The sequence below is a fragment of the Oncorhynchus clarkii genome, unplaced genomic scaffold, assembly GCF_045791955.1.
Source record: "Oncorhynchus clarkii lewisi isolate Uvic-CL-2024 unplaced genomic scaffold, UVic_Ocla_1.0 unplaced_contig_13900_pilon_pilon, whole genome shotgun sequence".
NCBI lineage: Eukaryota > Metazoa > Chordata > Actinopteri > Salmoniformes > Salmonidae > Oncorhynchus > Oncorhynchus clarkii.
Genome location: NW_027258346.1, coordinates 56,382 through 80,000, shown reverse-complemented (window position 1 = coordinate 80,000; position 23,619 = coordinate 56,382). Strand labels below are relative to the sequence as shown.

At 44.6% G+C, this 23,619-nt stretch overlaps 2 protein-coding genes across 2 annotated transcripts in view; one reads left to right on the top strand and one right to left on the bottom strand.

The window, feature by feature from the left end:
* LOC139396724 (tyrosine--tRNA ligase, cytoplasmic-like) overlaps positions 1–1,637 on the top strand; it is a gene marked incomplete at its 5' end in the record, with an annotated part of 3,508 nt that extends 1,871 nt beyond the window's left edge. Inside the window, one exon of the mRNA XM_071143692.1 lies at positions 892–1,637. Within this exon, the coding sequence (XP_070999793.1) occupies positions 892–1,002 (111 nt within the window). The remainder of the gene's footprint in view (positions 1–891) is intronic.
* A 3,512-nt stretch (positions 1,638–5,149) lies between these two features.
* On the bottom strand, positions 5,150–22,227 carry LOC139396723 (NHS-like protein 3). The gene is made up of 9 exons (XM_071143691.1): positions 22,212–22,227; positions 17,893–18,054; positions 15,717–15,760; positions 15,444–15,576; positions 14,023–14,130; positions 13,653–13,795; positions 13,223–13,408; positions 5,915–9,959; positions 5,150–5,327 (listed from the first exon to the last, which is right to left on the bottom strand). Exons 1-9 carry the CDS (start codon positions 22,225–22,227, stop codon positions 5,281–5,283), a joined length of 4,884 nt encoding a protein of 1,627 aa, XP_070999792.1. The 3' UTR covers positions 5,150–5,280.
* Positions 22,228–23,619: the final 1,392 nt, after the last annotated feature.

The following is a 23,619-nucleotide window of genomic DNA, read 5'->3' as shown; positions in this document are numbered from 1 at the left end:
CTCTCTCCAGGTGGACCTGAAGGTGTCTCTCTCTCTCTCCAGGTGGACCTGAAGGTGTCTCTCTCTCTCTCTCCAGGTGGACCTGAAGGTGTCAGGATACTGAAGGTGTCTCTCTCTCTCCAGGTGGACCTGAAGCTGTCTCTCTCTCTCCAGGTGGACCTGAAGATATCAGGATACTCAGGGTTTCTGTCTGTCTCTCTCCAGGTGGACCTGAAGCTGTCTCTCTCTCTCTCTCCAGGTGGACCTGAAGGTGTCTCTCTCTCTCTCTCCAGGTGGACCTGAAGGTGTCTCTCTCTCTCTCTCTCTCCAGGTGGACCTGAAGGTGTCTCTCTCTCTCTCTCTCCAGGTGGACCTGAAGGTGTCAGCATACTGAGGGTTTCTGTCTGTCTCTCTCTCTCCAGGTGGACCTGAAGCTGTCTCTCTCTCTCTCTCTCTCCAGGTGGACCTGAAGGTGTCTCTCTCTCTCCAGGTGGACCTGAAGGTGTCTCTCTCTCTCCAGGTGGACCTGAAGGTGTCTCTCTCTCTCTCTCTCTCTCTCTCCAGGTGGACCTGAAGGTGTCAGCATACTGAGGGTTCTGTCTGTCTCTCTCTCTCCAGGTGGACCTGAAGCTGTCTCTCTCTCTCTCCAGGTGGACCTGAAGGTGTCTCTCTCTCTCCAGGTGGACCTGAAGGTGTCTCTCTCTCTCCAGGTGGACCTGAAGGTGTCTCTCTCTCTCCAGGTGGACCTGAAGGTGTCAGGATACTGAGGGTTTCTGTCTCTCTCTCTCTCTCCAGGTGGACCTGAAGGTGTCTCTCACTCTCCAGGTGGACCTGAAGGTGTCTCTCTCTCTCTCCAGGTGGACCTGAAGGTGTCAGCATACTGAGGGTTTCTGTCTGTCTCTCTCTCTCCAGGTAGACCTGAAGGTGTCAGGACAGTGCGTAGCCCAGTGGCAGGACAAACACCTGATGACCAAACTGGGACACATCACCTGTAAAACACTGAAGGGAGGCAACATCAGCTAAGAGACACACTGTCAATCCCTTGATGCGCTCTCTACTTGCCCAGCTTACCTTCCCCAGAGAACCTCAACACACGTCACCACGGCAACGTCACTCTCTCTTCCTGCCCGGAGAACTAATCATTCATATTAATAATGATAATAATAATACCTTGATCAATCTAACACGGCGATCTGGGTTGAAATAAAACGGTCTTATTTACTATCGATATCTCTGCTGTGTTTTCCCCTCCTGATGTTTAGGTAATCGTATGGCTCTGTAATGCTTGAGAAGTTAATGTCGATATCTCCGTCTTGTGCCCTCTGTTTTTAACCACGTTGTTTCATGTGGTCTGGGGAAATTCTTTGAGGAAAATACGGAACGACGTTGGTCGTGACCTATTAACCTAGAGAGAGACACGTCAGCAAGCCATCAACAGTCTCTGCTGTCTAACCATGTCTTAGATCATCCACCTAGGACCTATCCTTTAGTGCCGAAATCTATTGCGTTGGGATGAGAATGCTAGTGGGATGTGATAACGGTTGAATCGGCAGGTTATACCGGTCCTTTCCTGTGGAAACGCTGCCATTACTCTTATGTCATCATCATCATCATCATCATCATCATCATATGGAAATGAAATAAACCGGTTGAATTCAGTGGTTGTCTTCCTTCTGCAGTGTCCTCTGGACTCCAGTCATGGCCAGACCGTGAAAAAGATCTGCCCCCAACAATGTGTTGTGAGATGTGTTTGAAATGCTGATGCTGTGAACACATTTTTTTGATTTTGTATTGACAGTGAAAGCTTAAACCAAGTGTATAAGGGGAGGGTTACTTAGTATGAATTTACATCCTGCCTGAATGATGATAGGTATGGTTAAAAAAAAAAACAGTTCTATATCACTTAAACAATTTAAACCAGTTCTATATAATTTAAACCAGTTCTATATCACTTAAATCATTTAAACCAGTTCTATATCACTTAAATCATTTAAACCAGTTCTATATCACTTAAATCATTTAAACCAGTGGTTTGGCATTTCCACACAGTCACCCAACTGAAAAAACACAAACTAATATGTGATTTGAAATGCATTTTTTTATAATCTTTTCATAACAAAGTAAATCACTTTTTTTTTCTTTATTTGAATCAACAAAATGTTAGCCGTTTCCATGACAATAAGACGTGTGTCGTGTGCAGAGAGTCAAAAGAGAATAATTAGTTCCATGATAAAAACATTTGCTGGACAAGGGCCGGTTTGTTGAGCCGATGATTTACCAACATGTCTTGTCACTGTGGAAAGACTGAGGGTGTGTCCCAAATTGCGCCCTATGAGCCCTGGTCAATAGAAGTGCACTATATAGGGATTTAGAGTTCCATTCGGGCCAGATACCCCTAGGCTACTTCAAACAATGTGAAAGTAGGAATATACAGTAAATGTTTAAAATACTTTATTTTCTGCTTTTTTTTAAAGAAGAAACAAACAATCACGTGTGAACTAAAGGCTCATTTCAGTGTCTAAAGCCCGACGCGTAACAGATTGAGTGATACAAATGTGAAGGTCATTTCCGATACGGCCGATAACACGCGCCGTTAACACGCGCCGATAACACGCGCCGTTAACACGCGCCGTTTACTGTGAACGCAGTCGCCGCTAATCGCCGCTAACATTACCTTGACATTTAAATCTATTATAAATGTAAATCTTTAAACGCTGTAACGCTGAACTTCAGAGTGGATAGAGTCCAGCCCTTTAGTCAGCGAAAGATACACAACCCTCTCTCTTTAGTGTTTACTATTGGCCATTTATCTCTACTCGGTCTCATAGGTCCCCTGATACCTATATAGTGTTTCAGTTGTACAGGTCCTTAGTAGTGCACTGTGTAGGGAATAGAGTTCTGGTCTAAAGTAGTGCACTATGTAGGGAATAGAGTTCTGGTCTAAACTAGTACCACTATATAGGGAATAGGGCTCCATAGGGCTCTGGTCTAAAGTAGTGCACTATGTAGGGAATAGAGTTCTGGTCTAAAGTAGTACCACTATATAGGGAATAGGGCTCCATAGGGCTCTGGTCTAAAGTAGTGCACTATGTAGGGAATAGAGTTCTGGTCTAAAGTAGTACCACTATATAGGGAATAGGGCTCCATAGGGCTCTGGTCTAAAGTAGTGCACTATGTAGGGAATAGGGCTCTGGTCTAAAGTAGTGCACTATATATAGGGAATAGGGTTCCATAGGGCTCTGGTCTAAAGTAGTGCACTATGTAGGGAATAGGGCTCTGGTCTAAAGTAGTGCACTATGTAGGGAATAGGGCTCTGGTCTAAAGTAGTGCACTATGTAGGGAATAGAGTTCTATAGGGCTCTGGTCTAAAGTAGTGTACTATGTAGGGAATAGAGTTCTGGTCTAAAGTAGTGCACTATGTAGGGAATAGGGTGCCTTGTATCTGTAGTACTATCAGGAGACATATTTAGTACAGTACTTGTGGATTTGATGGAATAAAACTGACTCTGTAAAATCGTATTAAAAATAGAACAAACCATTTTTGAGGAAACAGTTGAACTCAAACCAAGCTTGAATATTTGGTTGTAAACGTGGCGATGTTAATGATGCCGATACAGTATTTATAAGGAAGGTTGTTTAAAAGGAACTTAAAGACACACATTAAAACAACAACAACACAAATCCATGGTAACAGGGAGAACACCCATACATATTGTCTTTGAATGCATGGGAATGGTGTCTCGTAACTATAAGGACACAGTGGGTTCTCTTCCTGGGGATTCCTCCCAAACGGAACCCTATTCTCTGGTCTAAGGTAGTGCACTATATAAGGAATAGGGTTCTATAGGGCTCTGGTCTAAAGTAGTGCACTATGCAGGGAATAGGGTTCTATAGGGCTCTGGTCTAAAGTAGTGCACTATGCAGGGAATAGGGTTCTATAGGACTCTGGTCTAAAGTAGTGCACTATGCAGGGAATAGGGTTCTATAGGGCTCTGGTCTAAAGTAGTGCACTATGCAGGGAATAGGTTGCCATTTGGAGTGTTAGAATTTGAAAGCAGTTTAATTTCGTTGAATGTCAGTTCCAGTGGGATTAACCTTTTCTGCACCTAGAACAGATTCATTAGTTTACAAAGTGCTTTCAGAATTTGACAGTAGGTCTAATATATAAATGGCCTTTTAAATATACAGCATCCCTTTTTTCTTTGAGGCACACTACCTAAAGCCTCCGTATTCACAAACTAATTTGCAGTTTAATTAAAAATAAAAATAAACATTTATTTATGCTGATCAAAAAGATTTAAAAAAAAAGAACACATTGATTGGTTGATTCACTGATTGATAAGATCTAAAGATTTCAGAATCTGACATTCCTTCTGGAAATAAGACAATTCGATGATTGTTTGACTCAAAAAAAGACTATGTCAAATGAAGAAAAAATTACTAGAGAAAGCTTCAAACACCTTAGAAAGTCCCAATAATATTAGATTTTTTTTTGTTCTCCTCCCTCTAGTATTTTTTTCTTCGTATATTATTTGTCCTCTAGGTTTTCTTTCTCATCTGCAGTGACTGCTACCTTTTCTAACCTCTAGATGGTGGTCTACTACAAGCACAGCTTCTTGTACTGCATTTACAAAATCCAGCCGCAGTACAACATTCGCCCTGAAGGGGGCACTGTTTGCAGTTTGCCAAAGCAGACTAAACTCTATTCAATCTGCATCGCCGAAGTTCAGCTTTGCGTCGTAATTGAAATTTAAAAGGCAATGTTCCTAATTAGGGGAGACTGCATTGACGGTAAACGCTGCACGTGTCGGCTCAAATCGGAAATTACCTTTAAATTGATTTAGCAGAATCTGTAACGCTTCAGCTTTACAGACTGAATAGAGGCCTAGAGCTCTATGGTTTAGATACTCCAAAAGGGAAGCTTTATTATCGAAGAAATGGGGACCAACCCCATTGTTTGCATAAATATGAAGGCTTTTGGAGAAGCGTTCACATATTTTAACTGAGTTGACTTCTTAAGTGAATACTGTTTTGATTATCTCTGTCGCTCTCCATAGCTCGCTCTCTTTCTCTCTTTCTCTCTCTCTCTCTCTGTCTCTCTGTCTCTCTGTCTTTCTGTCTCTCTCTCTCTCTCTCTCTCTGTCTCTCTGTCTTTCTGTCTCTCTCTCTCTCTCTCTCTCTCTCTCTCTCTCTCTCTCTCTCTCTCTGTCTCTGTCTCTCTGGGTCTTGCAGTCGTTGCTTTGTTCCTCCGTCTTAGTCCCAATCCACAAAAGTTCAGTCCACACAAAGCAGTCTTTTTTTTCACAAGGGCATCGGTGCTTCTGCAATGCTAGACGTCTCCATTTTACCTAGAAAACAGTAGGAAGCAGTTACACTCAGAAGGTGGGAATAGGTTGCCATCTGAGACGCAGACAGAATGACAAATGTTACAGTTACACTATATCATAAACAAGGAGCATTCTGTGGGCTAATTCGATTGGTTACTTTATCGTGGGTGTAACACCATTAGCGTCGGTTGGGCTAGTAGTGAATATTTCCCCCGGGAAACAGAATTTAGACGGGGTTCTATTGTGAGTGGAATGTCATTTTCTTTCATTAGCAAGGTGAGCTCAAGTTGCCGTGCAATGCTATGCAGCTGTAGGGCAACATCTGTGTGGGTGTCAATGCTACATTGCTAAGCATTCTTCAGCATGGTGGTATTGCTAACGGCTACTGTCATGTCTATGGTTGGGGAAAGACATGTTGTGGTTGATGTTGTCCACAGATTTAATAAGCACATTGTGCCTCAAAATAATTGATTTTTCAGTGAAATAATTCAGTGAAACATCAAAACCACGCTCAATTCCATGCACTATCAACATAAAAAAATAAAAAACGACTTATATTTGACTTAAAATGTCAATCGTATTCTCGGTGTTGTGTTTGGTGTTCTTACTTGCTGTATTGTGGTCCTCTGTCAGTGCTTTCTGGCCCGCAGGTCGCACCGTCTCTGTCTCCTCGTTAGCTTCTGTTCCCCTTGGTGACGGAGTGCTCCTCTCACTCTGAGAACCACGTGTCACTATAGAAAAAACAGTCTTCTCCAAGGTCGCTAACTGCAACGCTGGAAGAACTGGTTTCTTAGCCACGGGTGGTGGAACCCTCCTCGGAATCCCGGTTCTTCCAGCGTTGCCGTTAGTGACCGTGGAAGCCGTCGATTGGTCGGAAACCTTCATGAGCACGGCGGCTAGGTTCTTTTGAAGGCTCGCCTGCATCTCGGGGGAGGAAGAGGCGACAGGCGTTTCTATAACGACCTTCTTTGAGCTCCTGGAGAAGATGAAGCTAGCAGTGGAAGCGGGGGACTTTAGCATGTCGCCCCCTTCTGGTGACATTGGGGATAACATCTCATATTCACCACCACTGCTACTGGGGAATGAGGTGGAGGATGGCATTCTAAAGCGCGTTAGAAGACCATCTCTGGAAGACATGGCCGCTGTCTTCATGCGGATAGCTTCCTGCAAGCGCATCGAGGGGGCGATGATCGACGGTGTTGATGATTTCAATGACAGAGGTGTGGATTTTATAGCTGGGGATTTCCGGATTGGTTTTTGGGGTGTTGTGTTCTGGGATCCAGGGGTTTGGGTTGGGATTAGACTCTGATCGTGAGCAGGTGGATTCCCCTTGTTGTAATTATTGTCGTTGTCTGAAGGCGTTTTCATCTGGTCTTCACTGACGTTGACCGATCTGAGACGTACCATTTGAAGCAGAGAGGGTGTGACCAGTGGAATGTTGGCGTCTTCTTTGGGAATGGGGGCACTGTTGTGCCTAGACAGATGCTCTGTGCTCCTGGTCTCTCTGTTCACCAAGCTGAGCTGTCTCCTGGCAGGTGGTTGGTTCTCAAATGGGAGGGGGAGAAGGGGTGGGACATTGACGGGGGGTGGAATGGGGGCACTCACAGCAGGCTCAGAGTGCATCGGATCTTCAAATTGTACAGGGGAAGGGAGGGGGACACTGATAAGAGATGGAGGAGAGATACTTGAGGGGGGCAACAAGGCTGTTTTCATTGGTGGTGGGGGAGGAGCCTCCTGGAGTGAGGGAGGGACACCCTCTGATAGAGCCAGGACTTCATGTGACTGAGGATAAGTTTCTGTTGGTTGAGTTATGGCTTCCTGCATTGTGATTGACTGCTGGGCAGATTGCTTGACCTCTGCCTCTTTCTTATATTGCTGAACTGGAGAAACAACAGTTGACTCATTTGCGGGAATTGCTTGGAGCTCAGCTGATTCAGATACCTCAGAGCTGGTTTCATCAGTTGGAACAGCATTAGAATTCAGAATCACCTCTTCAGGTCTATCCTCCTTCATCTCCATTTGAGCCGGAATGGGTGACAGATCTGCAGTTTCCCCATTCACAGTTGCCCCAGCCACAGTTGCTCCATTCACAGTTTCCGTAACCTCCTCCACATCCAGAGCCACAATGGACGCCTCCTGGACATCAGTGACTGTGTTACAGCTCTCCACTACATCTGGCAAGCTCTCCGTCATGAAGGGAGGGGGAGGAGGTGGAAAGTCCATCTCATCTGGCTCATCAAAGACTGAATCTGCTGGCTCCTCTGGTGGAGGTGGAGGGGGCCAGCAGGGCTCTACTATGGGAATCTCTTCCTCACACTCCTCCTCTACCTCGGGTGGGGGAGTGGACACTAAGGAGGGAGGTGCCTTAGAAGGGGGTGGAGGAGGATGGTGGGCAGGGGGAGGAGATGCTGGAGGAGAGACCCTGTCCACTTTGGGAGGCTCCATGGCAAGGGTCTGTGTAAATGCCTCTGGTTTAGTGGGACTTTCCTCTGTAGTGTTTTCAGTAGCACTCTGACCTTCAACCTCCTTTGTTACTACTTTAACTTCCTTAGCAACTACCTCAACTTCCTTAGCAACTACCTTAACTTCCTTAGCAACTACCTCAACCTCAACTTCCTTAGCTACCACCTCTACCTCCGCCTGTAGGGAACACTTCTCACTCTCGCTGGGAGATTCTACCTTCTCCTCTACTGTGACCTCATCAAATGGCGACTTTTGTTGAATGTCTGTTGTTACTTGAACTACAGGTTCTTTTCTACGAGTACTTTTCTTCATGACAGGAGGGGGTTCCTTCTTTGGAATCGTCGCTAAACTAACTTGTGTCTCCAGACTCTCTTCTTGATCCTTGACCTGTACAATACTACTACTATTCTGCTGCTGGTTTTGGTTCTGGTTCTGGACCTTTACACTTGCCTCTACCCTCTCTGCGATCATCTCCGGACTTACTTTTTCTTTCGTTTGACTTTCTGTGCTCTCGACTCCCTGACTAACACGATCGGATACCTCAGACACCTGCTCCAGCGTAGGCTCAGTTTCTTCTTTCGAAACAATGTATTTGCTTTCTGATTTCATCAAAGTGACTTCCTCTACGGTAGCCTGCTTTTCATCTGAGCCTTGAGACTCTTTGCTAGCTTCAATTTGAGGTTCCTGCTTTTGCTTAATAATGATGTCAGCTTCATCTTTCAGTTCCTGTTGCCTCTGGAGCTGTGCTAGCCTGTTGACGTTGGGGCAAGGACCGCACAGCAGTTCGAAGGTGTGTCTGTTGTGGGCCCAGGTTTCCGGAGGTGGCGGGGAAGGGGCTTTGATGTTGGGGGGTGGCGGAATGTTAAGCAGCTCTCTGATCGCCATGGATGCAGAGCAACTGGTCGGGGTCGCCGGGGCCACCGTTGGTGGCTTTTCTGTTGTCCTTAGAGACGGCGGTGGGGAGGCCTGCTGGGGTGTGCTAGGGATGTTTTTTGAAGCCTCTTGATTGACGTGTTCTGAGGTGACTGAAGACAGGGAGTTGAGGGAAGACGAGACAGAGGCTGCCGAGGAGGATGCTCTTGAACCGGAACGTTCCGGTTTGACCGGCATCTTCTGGTGTTTACCTGGCGAGGCGAAAGGGCAGATCCCCTTGAGGGAGAGCGTCGGCGTTCCACTCTGCGTTGAGTACCCACTGGAGGGGGACATGGTCTTTTCAAATGTATCTCCCTCTGAGGGAGCTTTCTGTGGGGAAGAGCTGCTGGACCCTGGCCTACCACCAGGGGAGGCCTGTGTGGGACTCAGAGGATTAGAGGCTGTGGAGGATCTTGTACCATTTAAAGAGTTAAACGCAGATGAGTTGGATACAGGGATAGAGCTCTTTGTGATTTCTTTGTAGAGCTCTTTAGAGATCTCGATAGTAACCAAGCTTGTGTCCTCTGCAGCCTCACCACCCGCAGAGTCACTGAGGTCTTTCATCTCCAGCAGTCGCCTCTTTATCATCTCCTCATGGTGCAGGGAGTTGGTTCTCCTGGGGGGAGCCGGGGGCAGCTTGGTCTTCATGATCGACAGACAGCGAGAGAATCTGTGAGAGTCTCCTCCAACATCGCTCATCTCCCCAGCACTGACAGACCCAGATAGATCCGACTCAGGTCCCACCTGAACAGTTGCAGTACCAGTAACCCTGGTGCTGCTGACCCAGCTAGCTGAGCTTTGTAGGCTCACCAGGTCCTGGTCCCCAGCACCAGGCTGCTGCTGCAGTCTCTCCTGCCCAACGAGGCTCACTGTCTGTGGGTTAGCAGGTCCGAAGCTCCCCTTCGTAGAGGAGATGGCGGAGGAGTTGGACTTGATCATCTCGGAAGACTGCGAGTGGCTCCAGCCAGATCCCGAAGTCACTGAGCGTGTGGTCGCCGTAGAACCATTGTCACGGGAACTACTGTCACCATGGGAAAGGGCTTCGCCGCCGTCATAGCAACCATCGCCACCCGACCTCCTCGAAGACGCGGGGCTTGCTGATGACACAGATGCCGGGCTGCTCTTGCTGACGGTGTGGACCGTTCCTTTCCCATTGTGTCCATTGGTATGGCTGGTTCTGCGGTCAATCTGTATGACGTCGACGGAGGCCGGCAGATAGGCGTTGGGGATAATCTTAGACAGGTAGGTGGCCTGGGGAGAGATGGACATCACCGGACCCTGGAAGGAGGCAAACACAAGGATCAACATGGAGCTGTGGAGTTGTCGTACTATGTAGAGAACTGTGGAGCTGTCATATTATGTAGAGAACTGTGGAGCTGTCATATTATGTAGAGAACTGTGGAGCTGTCATACTATGTAGAGAACTGTGGAGCTGTCCTACTATGTAGAGAACTGTGGAGCTGTCATACTGTGGAGCTGTCATATTATGTAGAGAACTGTGGAGCTGTCATACTGTGGAGCTGTCATACTATGTAGAGAACTGTGGAGCTGTCATATTATGTAGAGAACTGTGGAGCTGTCCTACTATGTAGAGAACTGTGGAGCTGTCATACTGTTGAGCTGTCATACTATGTAGAGAACTGTGGAGCTGTCATACTGTGGAGCTGTCATACTATGTAGAGAACTGTGGAGCTGTCATACTATGTAGAGAACTGTGGAGCTGTCATACTATGTAGAGAACTGTGGAGCTGTCATATTATGTAGAGAACTGTGGAGCTGTCATACTATGTAGATAACTGTGGAGCTGTCATACTATGTAGAGAACTGTGGAGCTGTCATACTATGTAGAGAACTGTGGAGCTGTCATACTATGTAGAGAACTGTGGAGCTGTCATACTATGTAGAGAACTGTGGAGCTGTCATATTATGTAGAGAACTGTGGAGAACTGTGGAGCTGTACTACTATGTAGAGAACTGTGGAGCTGTCATACTATGTAGAGAACTGTGGAGCTGTCATACTGTGGAGCTGTCATACTATGTAGAGAACTGTGGAGCTGTCATACTATGTAGAGAACTGTGGAGCTGTCATACTGTGGAGCTGTCATACTATGTAGAGAACTGTGGAGCTGTCATATTATGTAGAGAACTGTGGAGCTGTCATATTATGTAGAGAACTGTGAGCTGTCATACTATGTAGAGAACTGTGGAGCTGTCCTACTATGTAGAGAACTGTGGAGCTGTCATATTATGTAGAGAACTGTGGAGCTGTCATACTGTGGAGCTGTCATACTATGTAGAGAACTGTGGAGCTGTCATATTATGTAGAGAACTGTGGAGCTGTCCTACTATGTAGAGAACTGTGGAGCTGTCATACTGTTGAGCTGTCATACTATGTAGAGAACTGTGGAGCTGTCATACTGTGGAGCTGTCATACTATGTAGAGAACTGTGTAGCTGTCATACTATGTAGAGAACTGTGGAGCTGTCATACTATGTAGAGAACTGTGGAGCTGTCATATTATGTAGAGAACTGTGGAGCTGTCATACTATGTAGATAACTGTGGAGCTGTCATACTATGTAGAGAACTGTGGAGCTGTCATACTATGTAGAGAACTGTGGAGCTGTCATACTATATAGAGAACTGTGGAGCTGTCATACTATGTAGAGAACTGTGGAGCTGTCATATTATGTAGAGAACTGTGGAGAACTGTGGAGCTGTACTACTATGTAGAGAACTGTGGAGCTGTCATACTATGTAGAGAACTGTGGAGCTGTCATACTGTGGAGCTGTCATACTATGTAGAGAACTGTGGAGCTGTCATACTATGTAGAGAACTGTGGAGCTGTCATACTGTGGAGCTGTCATACTATGTAGAGAACTGTGGAGCTGTCATACTATGTAGAGAACTGTGGAGCTGTGATACTGTGGAGCTGTCATACTATGTAGAGAACTGTGGAGCTGTCATACTGTGGAGCTGTCATACTATGTAGAGAACTGTGGAGCTGTCATATTATGTAGAGAACTGTGGAGCTGTCCTACTATGTAGAGAACTGTGGAGCTGTCATACTGTTGAGCTGTCATACTATGTAGAGAACTGTGGAGCTGTCATACTGTGGATCTGTCATACTATGTAGAGAACTGTGGAGCTGTCATACTATGTAGAGAACTGTGGAGCTGTCATATTATGTAGAGAACTGTGGAGCTGTCATATTATGTAGAGAACTGTGGAGCTGTCATACTATGTAGAGAACTGTGGAGCTGTCATACTATGTAGAGAACTGTGGAGCTGTCATATTATGTAGAGAACTGTGGATCTGTCATATTATGTAGAGAACTGTGGAGCTGTCATACTATGTAGAGAACTGTGGAGCTGTCATATTATGTAGAGAACTGTGGAGCTGTCATACTATGTAGATAACTGTGGAGCTGTCATACTATGTAGAGAACTGTGGAGCTGTCATACTATGTAGAGAACTGTGGAGCTGTCATACTATGTAGAGAACTGTGGAGCTGTCATACTATGTAGAGAACTGTGGAGCTGTCATACTATGTAGAGAACTGTGGAGCTGTCATATTATGTAGAGAACTGTGGAGAACTGTGGAGCTGTACTACTATGTAGAGAACTGTGGAGCTGTCATACTATGTAATGAACTGTGGAGCTGTCATACTATGTAGAGAACTGTGGAGCTGTCATATTATGTAGAGAACTGTGGAGAACTGTGGAGCTGTCATACTATGTAGATAACTGTGGAGCTGTCATACTGTGGAGCTGTCATACTATGTAGAGAACTGTGGAGCTGTCATATTATGTAGAGAACTGTGGAGCTGTCATACTATATAGAGAACTGTGGAGCTGTCATATTATGTAGAGAACTGTGGAGCTGTCCTACTATGTAGAGAACTGTGGAGCTGTCATATTATGTAGAGAACTGTGGAGCTATCATACTATGTAGAGAACTTCGGAGCTGTCGTATTATGTAGAGAACTGTGGATCTGTCATACTATGTAGACAACTGTGGAGCTGTCATATTATGTAGAGAACTGTGGATCTGTCATACTATGTAGAGAACTGTGGAGCTGTCATATTATGTAGAGAACTGTGGAGCTGTCATACTGTGGAGCTGTCATACTATGTAGAGAACTGTGGAGCTGTCATACTATGTAGAGAACTGTGGAGCTGTCATACTGTGTAGAGAACTGTGGAGCTGTCTTACTATGTAGAGAACTGTGGAGCTGTCATACTATGTAGAGAACTGTGGATCTGTCCTACTATGTAGAAAACTGTGGAGCTGTCCTACTATGTAGAGAACTGTGTAGCTGTCCTACTATGTAGAGAACTGTATAGCTTTAAGTATATGGATCTCATTTCAGTGGTTCAGATAACAATCTTGATGGTAGATGACCGACCTTGTGACGTGACAAGCAACATCCCAGGGAAGTGCCATTTAGCAGACATTTTTTATCCATTAGTGGGGGCATACATTTCCGTATAGATGACCCCAGCAGGGAGAAACGTGGAAACAAACACCGTTCACTCACAAGTGCCTCCTGGAGGAAGTTGGGGAATCCAACCGAGCAAGAGGAGGTCGTGCCCGGCACGGCCAGAGATTTGGGCCTCTGGGTGGAGGAGAGACGAGAGTCCAGTCCCCTGTGGTGCCTGAAGCCCTGGTCGTCCCTGTAAACAGACTGGAGGTGGTGTCTCAACAGCTGCTCCTCTCTGGATGCCTATTTAGGTGAGATTAGTTGTAATTATAGTAATTTTAGTGGATTCTTGTTTAACATAAACAATAACTACCTTAGTTTCAAAGAAACCTTATTGGAAATTAAACAGAAGTTATGTTTTGTCATGAACGTAGAAGTCTGAAATTAAAAGTAGGACACTGTAACTTAAAGCAGAAAATAAATGTACTTGATCAGCTGGGGTTGTAAAGGTTAAAACAAGCCTCACTGCCAGTTCTGAGACATGTACCTTAGCTCCATCGTGGTTGGCTAGAGGGGTCTCTCCGTCGATGGTGGGGATGACGACCACATCTGGTTGGCCGTCACTACCTTGTCCTCCAGAGCCGTTCGGGAGCTTGGAAGGAACTTGGTACGCAGACCCACTGTGCAGGTCTAGAAGGAGAACGGTGGGAAACATCGTATCACCTCATTTGAATATGACAAAAGATCGTACCATTGATTTTACCTATTTTAAATGACAAAGTGGCTTAGGCTATTCATTCAGTATAGATCCCCTTTTATTTAGTGAAACCACTAACCCACAAAACCCTGGTACGTTGTTGGTTCGCGGGGACTTCGTAAAGTGAAAGCTCAGTGCAATCCATCCGCTACATACGTACCCAGCTCTCTCTGGACCTGCTGGGGTATGCCCATGATAGTTGTCCTCCTGCTCCTGTTCTTCACCTTCTCTAGTCTTTTCACTGGGTTCAGAGGCTTGAACGTGGAGCCTGAGAGAAGAGGGTTTAGAGGAGGATGAAGGATAAGACAAGTGGATTTATGAGTAAAGCTGTGATGCGGGTTTAAATGCACTTTAAACGAGTTAATATATTATATACAATATTGAGAATCACAGTCGGATTCAATAGTGAACGATTTAAATAGTGTTTGGAGAATATTTTCAAAGAGAAGGACAGAAATGTGTTGGATTTAGGGCTGTGACGGTCATGGAATTTTGGATGAATGGTAATTGGCCAACCAAATGACTACGGCCTCCGTAATAAGCGTTCGAAATAGCAAAACCACAACAAAGAAGACATGTTTTTTCCTCTCCTAACCCGGTGCTGTCGTAGATTACATTTGTTTGTGCTTCTGCTGACGGGACGGTCGTTTAGGAGCCAAGTTTCATCCTGTTCATGTAAGAGGCTATGTTACCACAGAAACGGACTCTACCGCACAAACGGCTGACTGTCCGGTCTTCAGTCAACTGTTTGAAAAAAAAAAAAAAAAAAAAAAAAAACTGTTATGACTGTTATTTTTAAAAACTGTTATGACTGTTATTTTTTAAACTGTTATGACTGTTATTTTTTAAACTGTTATGACTGTTATTTTTAAAAACTGTTATGACTGTTATTTTTTAAAAACTGTTATGACTGTTATTTTTTAAAAACTGTTATGACTGTTATTTTTTTAAAACTGTTATGACTGTTATTTTTTAAACTGTTATGACTGTTATTTTTTAAACTGTTATGACTGTTATTTTTAAAAACTGTTATGACTGTTATTTTTTAAAAACTGTTATGACTGTTATTTTTTTAAAACTGTTATGACTGTTATTTTTTAAACTGTTATGACTGTTATTTTTTAAACTGTTATGACTGTTATTTTTTAAACTGTTATGACTGTTATTTTTTAAACTGTTATGACTGTTATTTTTTAAAAACTGTTATGACTGTTATTTTTTAAAAACTGTTATGACTGTTATTTTTTAAAACTGTTATGACTGTTATTTTTTAAACTGTTATGACTGTTATTTTTTAAACTGTTATGACTGTTATTTTTTAAACTGTTATGACTGTTATTTTTTTATTTTCACGGCGTTCTTCGTTCGTAACCGACGGTAACATGGTTATATGGTAATTTTGCCAGCCCTAGTTGGAATGGTTTAGGCTTCAGGAACAGAGGGTCTGGTTGTAAATTACAATGAGATTCAGTGAGAGGGAATCAGTGAGTATTATGGGATTCAGAGCCTTGCCCCCAAGCTGACACACACACACACACACACACACACACACAGACACACAAAACCGATCTTCTCCTTTACCTTGGCGCGTGATCACGGGTCTCGTGGACATGGCTGACGATGCAGCGGAGGTCGCCGCGGTAACAGAATTCCCGGCGGTGCTTCCGGACTCCTGACATCCATCCCAGTGGTTGGAGCTGACATCCTGTTCTGGCTGGAGAGAGGGATTACAGGAGTGAGTGTTAGGGAAACAAGGTATTCCGTCTCTGTGTACTCGCAGAAGCTGTTGTCTGCTCCGGTCTCTTAGTCCTTGATTAGCCACATAAGATTGCTTCAAAATTAACCACTACTTACGAGGCCACTCTGGTCATCCTGAAAGTCCACTCCATTGTGATATTCTGATGGAGAATCAAAAAAGGGTATTCAATCACAGATAAATCCATACACGGTAGCTCCAACAATGACATTTAACCATCTGGAGTTGAACCCCAGTGATATGGTCTGAGTACAAATCTTAATATTCTATACTGTTTATAGTGTGTGTAGTACTCACCCTCTTGTAGGGAGTAGTGAGAACATACAGGGCATTCGGGAAAGTATTCAGACCCCTTCACTTTTTTTCCACATTTTGTTTACGTTACAGCTTAATTGTAAAATGGATTAAAACAATTTAAAAATATATCTACACACGATACCCCAGTGTAAGGAGCAACGCTAGAGATGAGAAGCAAATACAGGGAGTTTTTATTTCTATTATTATAATTAGTATTTTTTTCATTTACCTGGGAAAACGGACATCAAAACAACAAGAACATTATCTGAACAAAACGACATAACGACAATAATTCTGACACAGGGAACAAACTGAGGAGCACACAGATATAGAGGGCGGGGTAATCAACAAGGTAATGAGAGTCCAGGTGAGTCCAAAATAGCTGTGTGTTTTATTTTTATTTGATTTATTTTTTTATCTCACCTTTATTTAACCAGGTAGGCCAGTTGAGAACACCTTTATTTAACCAGGTAGGCCAGTTGAGAACCAGTTCTCATTTACAACTGTGACCTGGCCAAGATAAAGCAAAGCAGTGCGATAGGCCATAGTAGCAAAGTAATTACAATTTAGCCGATTAACACTGTGAAAGGTGAGCAGATGATGATGTATAAGTAGTGATACTGGTGTGCAAAAGAGCAGAACAGTAAATAAAAACCATATGGGGATGAGGTAGGTAGATTGGGTGGGCTATTTACCGATAGACTATGTACAGCTGCAGCGATCGGTTAGCTGCTCAGATAGCTGATGTTTAAAGTTGGTGAGGGAAATAAAAGTCTCCAGCTTCAGTGATTTTTGCAATTCTTTCCAGTCACTGGCAGCAGAGAACTGGAAGGAAAGGCAGCCAAAGGAGGTGTTGGCTTTGGGGATGACCAGTGATGATGTAATGATGGTGACAGGTGTGCATAATGAAGGAGACGAGACGGGGACGCGGGAGCAGGCGGGACACCCATAATGACAAGCAAAAAACCCAGAAATACCACATTTACATCAGTATTCAGACCCTTTGCTATGAGACTCTAAATTGAGCTCTGGTGCATCCTGTTTCCATCGATTATCCTTGAGATGTTTCTAGAACTTGATTGGAGTCCACCTGTGGTAAATTAAATTGATCGGACATGATTTGGAAAGGCACACTCCTATCTATATAAGGTCCCACAGTTGACAGCGCATGTCAGAGCAAAAAACAAGCCATGAGGTCGAAAGAATTGTCCGTAGAGCTCAGAGACAGGAATGTGTTGAGGCACAGATCTGGGGAAGGGCACCAAAACATTCTGCAGCATTGAAGGTCCCCAAGAACACAGTGGCCTCCATCATTCTGACAGAGCTTGAGAGGATCTGCAAAGAAGAATGGGAGAAACTCCCCCAAAACAGGTGTGCCAAGCTTGTACAGTCATACCCAAGAAGAATTAAGGCTTTAATCGCTGCCAAAGGTGCTTCAACAAAGTACTAAGTAAAGGGTCTGAATACTTATGTAAATATGATATGAGTTTTTTTATTTTTTATCTTTAATATTTAATAATATTTTCTTACAGTTTCTCATTATGGGGTTTTGTGATGTCATTATGGGGTTTTGTGGTTTCATTATGGGGTATTGTGATGTCATTATGGGGGTATTGTGATGTCATTATGGGGGTATTGTGATGTCATTATGGGGGTATTGTGATGTCATTATGGGGGTATTGTGATGTCATTATGGGGTATTGTGATGTCATTATGGGGGTATTGTGTGTACAGTGATAAGGACACATTTTTATTTCATAAATTTTAGAACAAAGCTGTAACGTAACAAAATGTGGAAAAAGTCAAGGGGCATGAATGCTTTCTGAATGAACTGTATCTTATATTGTTACTGTTTAGAGTGTGTAATGCTGCCGCTGCTGTTGTAGTATCTGTAACCACTCCCGTGCCTCAGTGTGTAGTGTGCAGTGTGTAGTGTGTAGTGTGCAGTGTGTAGTGTGCAGTGTGTAGTGTCACTACCTTCTTGTTGCAGTATCTTTAACCCCTCCCGTGCCTCAGTGTGCAGGTCCTCTAGGTACTGAGGGCGACTGCCCTCGATGAACACATTCTCCTGGTAGTGTGAGGAGGAGGCTGTGTAGTGAACTGTCAACCTCTTCTGCTCATCCTGACCCTTAGGACCAGCTAGAGAGAGAGAGAGAGAGAGAGAGAGAGAGAGAGAGAGAGAGAGAGAGAGAGACAGAGAGAGAGAGACAGAGACAGAGACAGAGAGAGAGAGACAGAGAGAGAGAGACAGAGACAGAGAGACAGAGAGAGAGAGAGAGACACAGAGAGTGACAGAGACAGAGACAGAGAGAGAGAGAGACAGAGAGAGAGAGACAGAGAGAGAGAGAGACAGAGAGAGAGAGACAGAGAGAGAGGGACAGAGAGAGAGAGAGAGGGAGAGAGAGAGTTTAATAACAATGTATTGATCACCAAGAGATTGCGTTATCCAACATCTCTCTATATATACAGTTAATTTGCAAATAAATTCATTAAAAATCCTACATGTGATTTTCTGGATTTTTTTCTTCTCATTTTGTATGTCATAGTTGAAGTGTACCCATGATGAAAATTACAGGCCTCTCTCATCTTTTTAAGTGGGAGAACTTGCACAATTGGTGGCTGACTAAATACTTTTTTGCCCCACTGTATATACTTTGGAAGTTGGAAGTTTACATACACTTAGGTTGGAGTCATTAACTTGTTTTTCAACAACTCCACAAGTGTACCTGTGGATGTATTTCAAGGCCTACCTTCAAACGCAGTGCCTCTTTGCTTGACATCATGGTAAAATCTATGTATGGTGCTGTTGAGAAGGATAACGTATATACAGTTGAAGTTTACATACACTTAGGTTGGAGTCATTAAAACTCGTTTTTCAACCACTCCACAAATGTCTTGTCAACAAATGTTGGTCCATTCCTCCAGACAGAGCTGGTGCAACTGAGTCAGGTTTGTAGGCCTCCTTGCTCGCATATGCTTTTTCAGTTCTGCCAACAAATGTTCTATTGGATTGAGTTCGGGGCTTTGTGATGGCCACTCCAATAACTTACTTGACTTTGTTGTCCTTAGGCCATTTTGCCACAACTTTGGAAGTATACTTGGGATCATTGTCCATTTGGAAGACCCATTTGCAACCAAGCTTTACCTTCCGGACTGATGTCTTGAGATCTTGCTTCAATATATATATATATATATATATATATATGTTATCCATTTCCTCAACAACCCCATATATCCCATAAATCAAACAGGGATTTGTGACTGAGGGGTCAGCTGGGCTCTTGGTTGGGATATGGGCTGGAACCAGCAACCCTGCAGTTACAAACCAAGTGCCCCCTGTGCCATAAAGACTCAGACCTCTTGGTAGACCTTGTTATATGCTCACACATAGAGGCACCTTACACAGTGGTGTGACTGCTTTCTGGTTAGTGACTGGCAACAGGACCTGTATAACAGTGCTTGGCAACACATTACATTAATACAAGCATTAGAGCCCTGCAACATCCTGAAAGTTAATCAGAGCAGACTGACTCCCCTTTCTGGTCTTTCATTCCACCCAATACCAGATCACTTCCTGCTCCCTCTCGTTCTCCTCTCTCGTTCTCCTCCCTCGTTCTCCTCCCTCTCGTTCTCCTCCTTCTCGTTCTCCTCCCTCGTTCTCCTCCCTCTAGTTCTCCTCCCTCGTTCTCCTCCCTCGTTCTCCTCCCTCAATTTTCCTCCCTCATTCTCCTCCCTCATTCTCCTACCTCTCGTTCTCCTCCCTTGTCTCCTCCCTCGTTCTCCTCCTTCTCGTTCTCCTCCCTCTCGTTCTCCTCCCTCATTCTCCTCCCTCATTCTCCTTGCCCTCTCTCTGGCCTTTCTACTTCTACCTTTCCTTCTACCTTTCCTGACCTCTGTCTCTCTCTCTCTCACCTTCTCTCCATCTCTCTCTCCCTCTCTCCTTCTCTCCATCTCTCTCTCTCTCTCCTTCTCTCCATCTCTCTGTCTGTCTCTCTCTCTCTCTCTCTCTCTCTGTCTCTGTCTCTGTCTCTCTCTCTGTCTCCTTCTCTCCATCTCTCTCTCCTTCTCTCCATATCTCTCTCTCTCCTTCTCCGTATCTCTCTCTCTCTCTTTTCCTTCTATCCTCACCATATCTCTCTCTCCTTCTCTCCATATCTCTCCTCTCTCTCTCTCTCTCTCTCTCTCTTTTCATTCTCTTTTCATTCTCTCTTTCTCTCACTCTTTTTTCTTTATCTCTCTCTCTCTCTCTCTCTCTCTCTCTCTCTCTCTCTCTCTAGTATTTGTTTGGAGGTATGACAATGATATGCACTCTGTTCCATCACTAGTCTCTCTAGGTATCTCTCTGTTCCATCACTAGTCTCTCTAGGTATCTCTCTGTTCCATCACTAGTCTCTCTAGGTATCTCTCTGTTCCATCACCAGTCTCTCTAGGTATCTCTCTGTTCCATCACTAGTCTCTCTAGGTATCCTTCTGTTCCATCACTAGTCTTTCTAGGTATCCCTCTGTTCCATCACTAGTCTCTCTAGGTATCTCTCTGTTCCATCACCAATCTCTCTGTTCCATCACTAGTCTCTCTAGGTATCTCTCTGTTCCATCACTAGTCTCTATAGGTATCTCTCTGTTCCATCACTAGTCTCTCTAGGTATCTCTCTGTTCCATCACTAGTCTCCCTAGGTATCTCTCTGTTCCATCACTAGCCTCTCTAGGTATCTCTCTGTTCCATCACTAGTCTCCCTAGGTATCTCTCTGTTCCATCCCTAGTCTCTATAGGTATCTCTCTGTTCCATCACTAGTCTCTCTAGGTATGTCTCTTTTCCATCACTAGTCTCTCTAGGTATCTCTCTGTTCCATCACCAGTCCCCCTTTGTATCTCTCTGTTCCATCACTAGTCTCCCTATGTATCTCTCTGTTCCATCACTAGTCTCTATAGGTATCTCTCTGTTCCATCACTAGTCTCTCTAGGTATCTCTCTGTTCCATCACCAATCTCCCTAGGTATCTCTCTGTTCCATCACTAGTCTCTCTAGGTATGTCTCTTTTCCATCACTAGTCTCTCTAGGTATCTCTCTGTTCCATCACTAGTCTCTCTAGGTATCTCTCTGTCCATCACTAGTCTCTCTAGGTATCTCTCTGTTCCATCACTAGTCTCTCTAGGTATCTCTCTGTTCCATCACTAGTATCCCTAGGTATTTCTCTGTTCCATCACTAGTCTCTCTAGGTATCTCTCTGTTCCATCACCAGTCTCTCTTGGCGTGTGAGTATCATTGGCCTCTCACCACACCATCTGCTCGGCAGACTTTCCGGTCTTCGCCATCTCAGAGAGCTAACCCTGGATTGGCTACTCCCTGGTGTATCTCACCGCAGGTAGTCCATACGGAAGGAGATAATCTGGACTGGCCTGGTGCAGCATCCCACTTGGCACCCTATTCCTTATAGTGCACTAGAGCCCGTAAGGCCCTGGTCTAAAGTAGTGCACTACATAGGGAATAGGGTGCCATTTTGGGACACACATCTGGAATGGTTGTAAGATAAACATACTGCTGCCTTCTTAAGTAGTGAGGAGACAGAGAGGTTAGAGTAGCGAGGAGACAGAGAGGTTAGAGTAGTGAGGAGACAGAGAGGTTAGAGTAGTGAGGAGACAGAGAGGTTAGAGTAGTGAGGAGACAGAGGATAGAGTAGCGAGGAGACGGAGAGGTTAGAGTAGTGAGGAGACAGAGAGGTTAGAGTAGTGAGGAGACAGAGAGGTTAGAGTAGAGAGGAGACGGAGAGGTTAGAGTAGCGAGGAGACAGAGAGGTTAGAGTAGTGAGGAGACAGAGAGCTTAGAGTAGCGAAGAGACAGAGAGGTTAGAGTAGTGAGGTGGCAGAGAGGTTAGAGTAGTGAGGAGACAGACATGTTAGAGTAGCGAGGAGACGGAGAGGTTAGAGTAGCGAGGAGACAGAGAGGTTAGAGTAGCGAGGAGACAGAGAGGTTAGAGTAGCAAGGAGACAGAGAGGTTAGAGTAGTGAGGAGACAGAGAGGTTAAGTGTAATGTACTGTATTGTCCACTAGAGGTGGTAGTGTAATGTGCTGTGTTGTCCACTAGAGGTGCCAGTGTAATTTACTGTATTGTCCACTAGAGGTGCTAGTGTAATGTACTGTATTGTCCACTAGAGATGCCAGTGTAATGTACTGTGTTTTCCACTAGAGGTGCCAGTGTAATGTACTGTGTTTTCCACTAGAGGTGCTGGTGTAATGTTCTGTGTTGTCCACTGGACAGTTACCAGGTACCAGTTACCACTACCCATTTACTAGTTACCAGTACCAGTTACCATTACCAATTTACTAGTTACCAGTACCAGTTACCATTACCAATTTACTAGTAACCAGTACTAGTTACCAGTACCAATTTACTAGTTACCAGTACCAATTCATGTACAATCTTCAGATTAGCTCGTCCCTCTCATGTCCTCAAATAACCCTCTATTTTACAGTGTGTGTGTGTGTGTGTGTGTGTGTGCATCTATGCCCTGGGTACTTGTATGTGAGGTGCTACCTATTTTATTTCACTCTCTGCCCTCTATACTCCACATAAGGTGAGAAACAGCTTATGTGGAGAATCAGAGCCCTGAACCATCAGAGAAACAGAACCCTGAACCATGAGAGAATCAGAGCCCTGAACCATCAGAGAAACAGAGCCCTGAACCATCAGAGAAACAGAACCCTGAACCATGAGAGAATCAGAGCCCTGAACCATCAGAGAATCAGAGCCCTGAACCATGAGAGAAACAGAGCCCTGAACCATGAGAGAAAGAGCCCTGAACCATCAGAGAAACAGAACCCTGAACCATGAGAGAATCAGAGCCCTGAACCATCAGAGAATCAGAGCCCTGAACCATGAGAGAATCAAAGCCCTGAACCATGAGAGAAACAGAGCCCTGAACCATCAGAGAATCAGAACCCTGAACTATGAGAGAATCAGAACCCTGAACCATCAGAGAATCAGAGCCCTGAACCATGAGAGAATCAGAACCCTGAACCATGAGAGAATCAGAGCCCTGAACCATCAGAGAATCAGAGCCCTGAACCATGAGAGAATCAGAAACCTGAACCATGAGAGAAACAGAACCCTGAACCATGAGAGAATCAGAACCCTGAACCATGAGAGAAACAGAGCACTGAACCATCAGAGAATCAGAACCCTGAACCATGAGAGAAACAGAGCCCTGAACCATGAGAGAAACAGAGCCCTGAACCATGAGAGAATCAGAGCCCTGAACCATGAGAGAAACAGAGCCCTGAACCATGAGAGAATCAGAACCCTGAACCATGAGAGAAACAGAGCCCTGAACCATGAGAGAATCAGAACCCTGAACCATGAGAGAAACAGAGCCCTGAACCATGAGAGAAACAGAGCCCTGAACCATGAGAGAATCAGAGCCCTGAACCATGAAAGAATCAGAGCCCTGAACCATCAGAGAATCAGAGCCCTGAACCATGAGAGAATCAGAGCCCTGAACCATGAGAGAAACAGAGCCCTGAACCATGAGAGAATCAGAACCCTGAACCATGAGAGAAACAGAGCCCTGAACCATGAGAAAATCACAGCCCTGAACCATCAGAGAATCAGAACCCTGAACCATGAGAGGAACAGAGCCCTGAACCATGAGAGAAACAGAGCCCTGAACCATGAGAGAATCAGAACCCTGAACCATGAGAGAATCAGA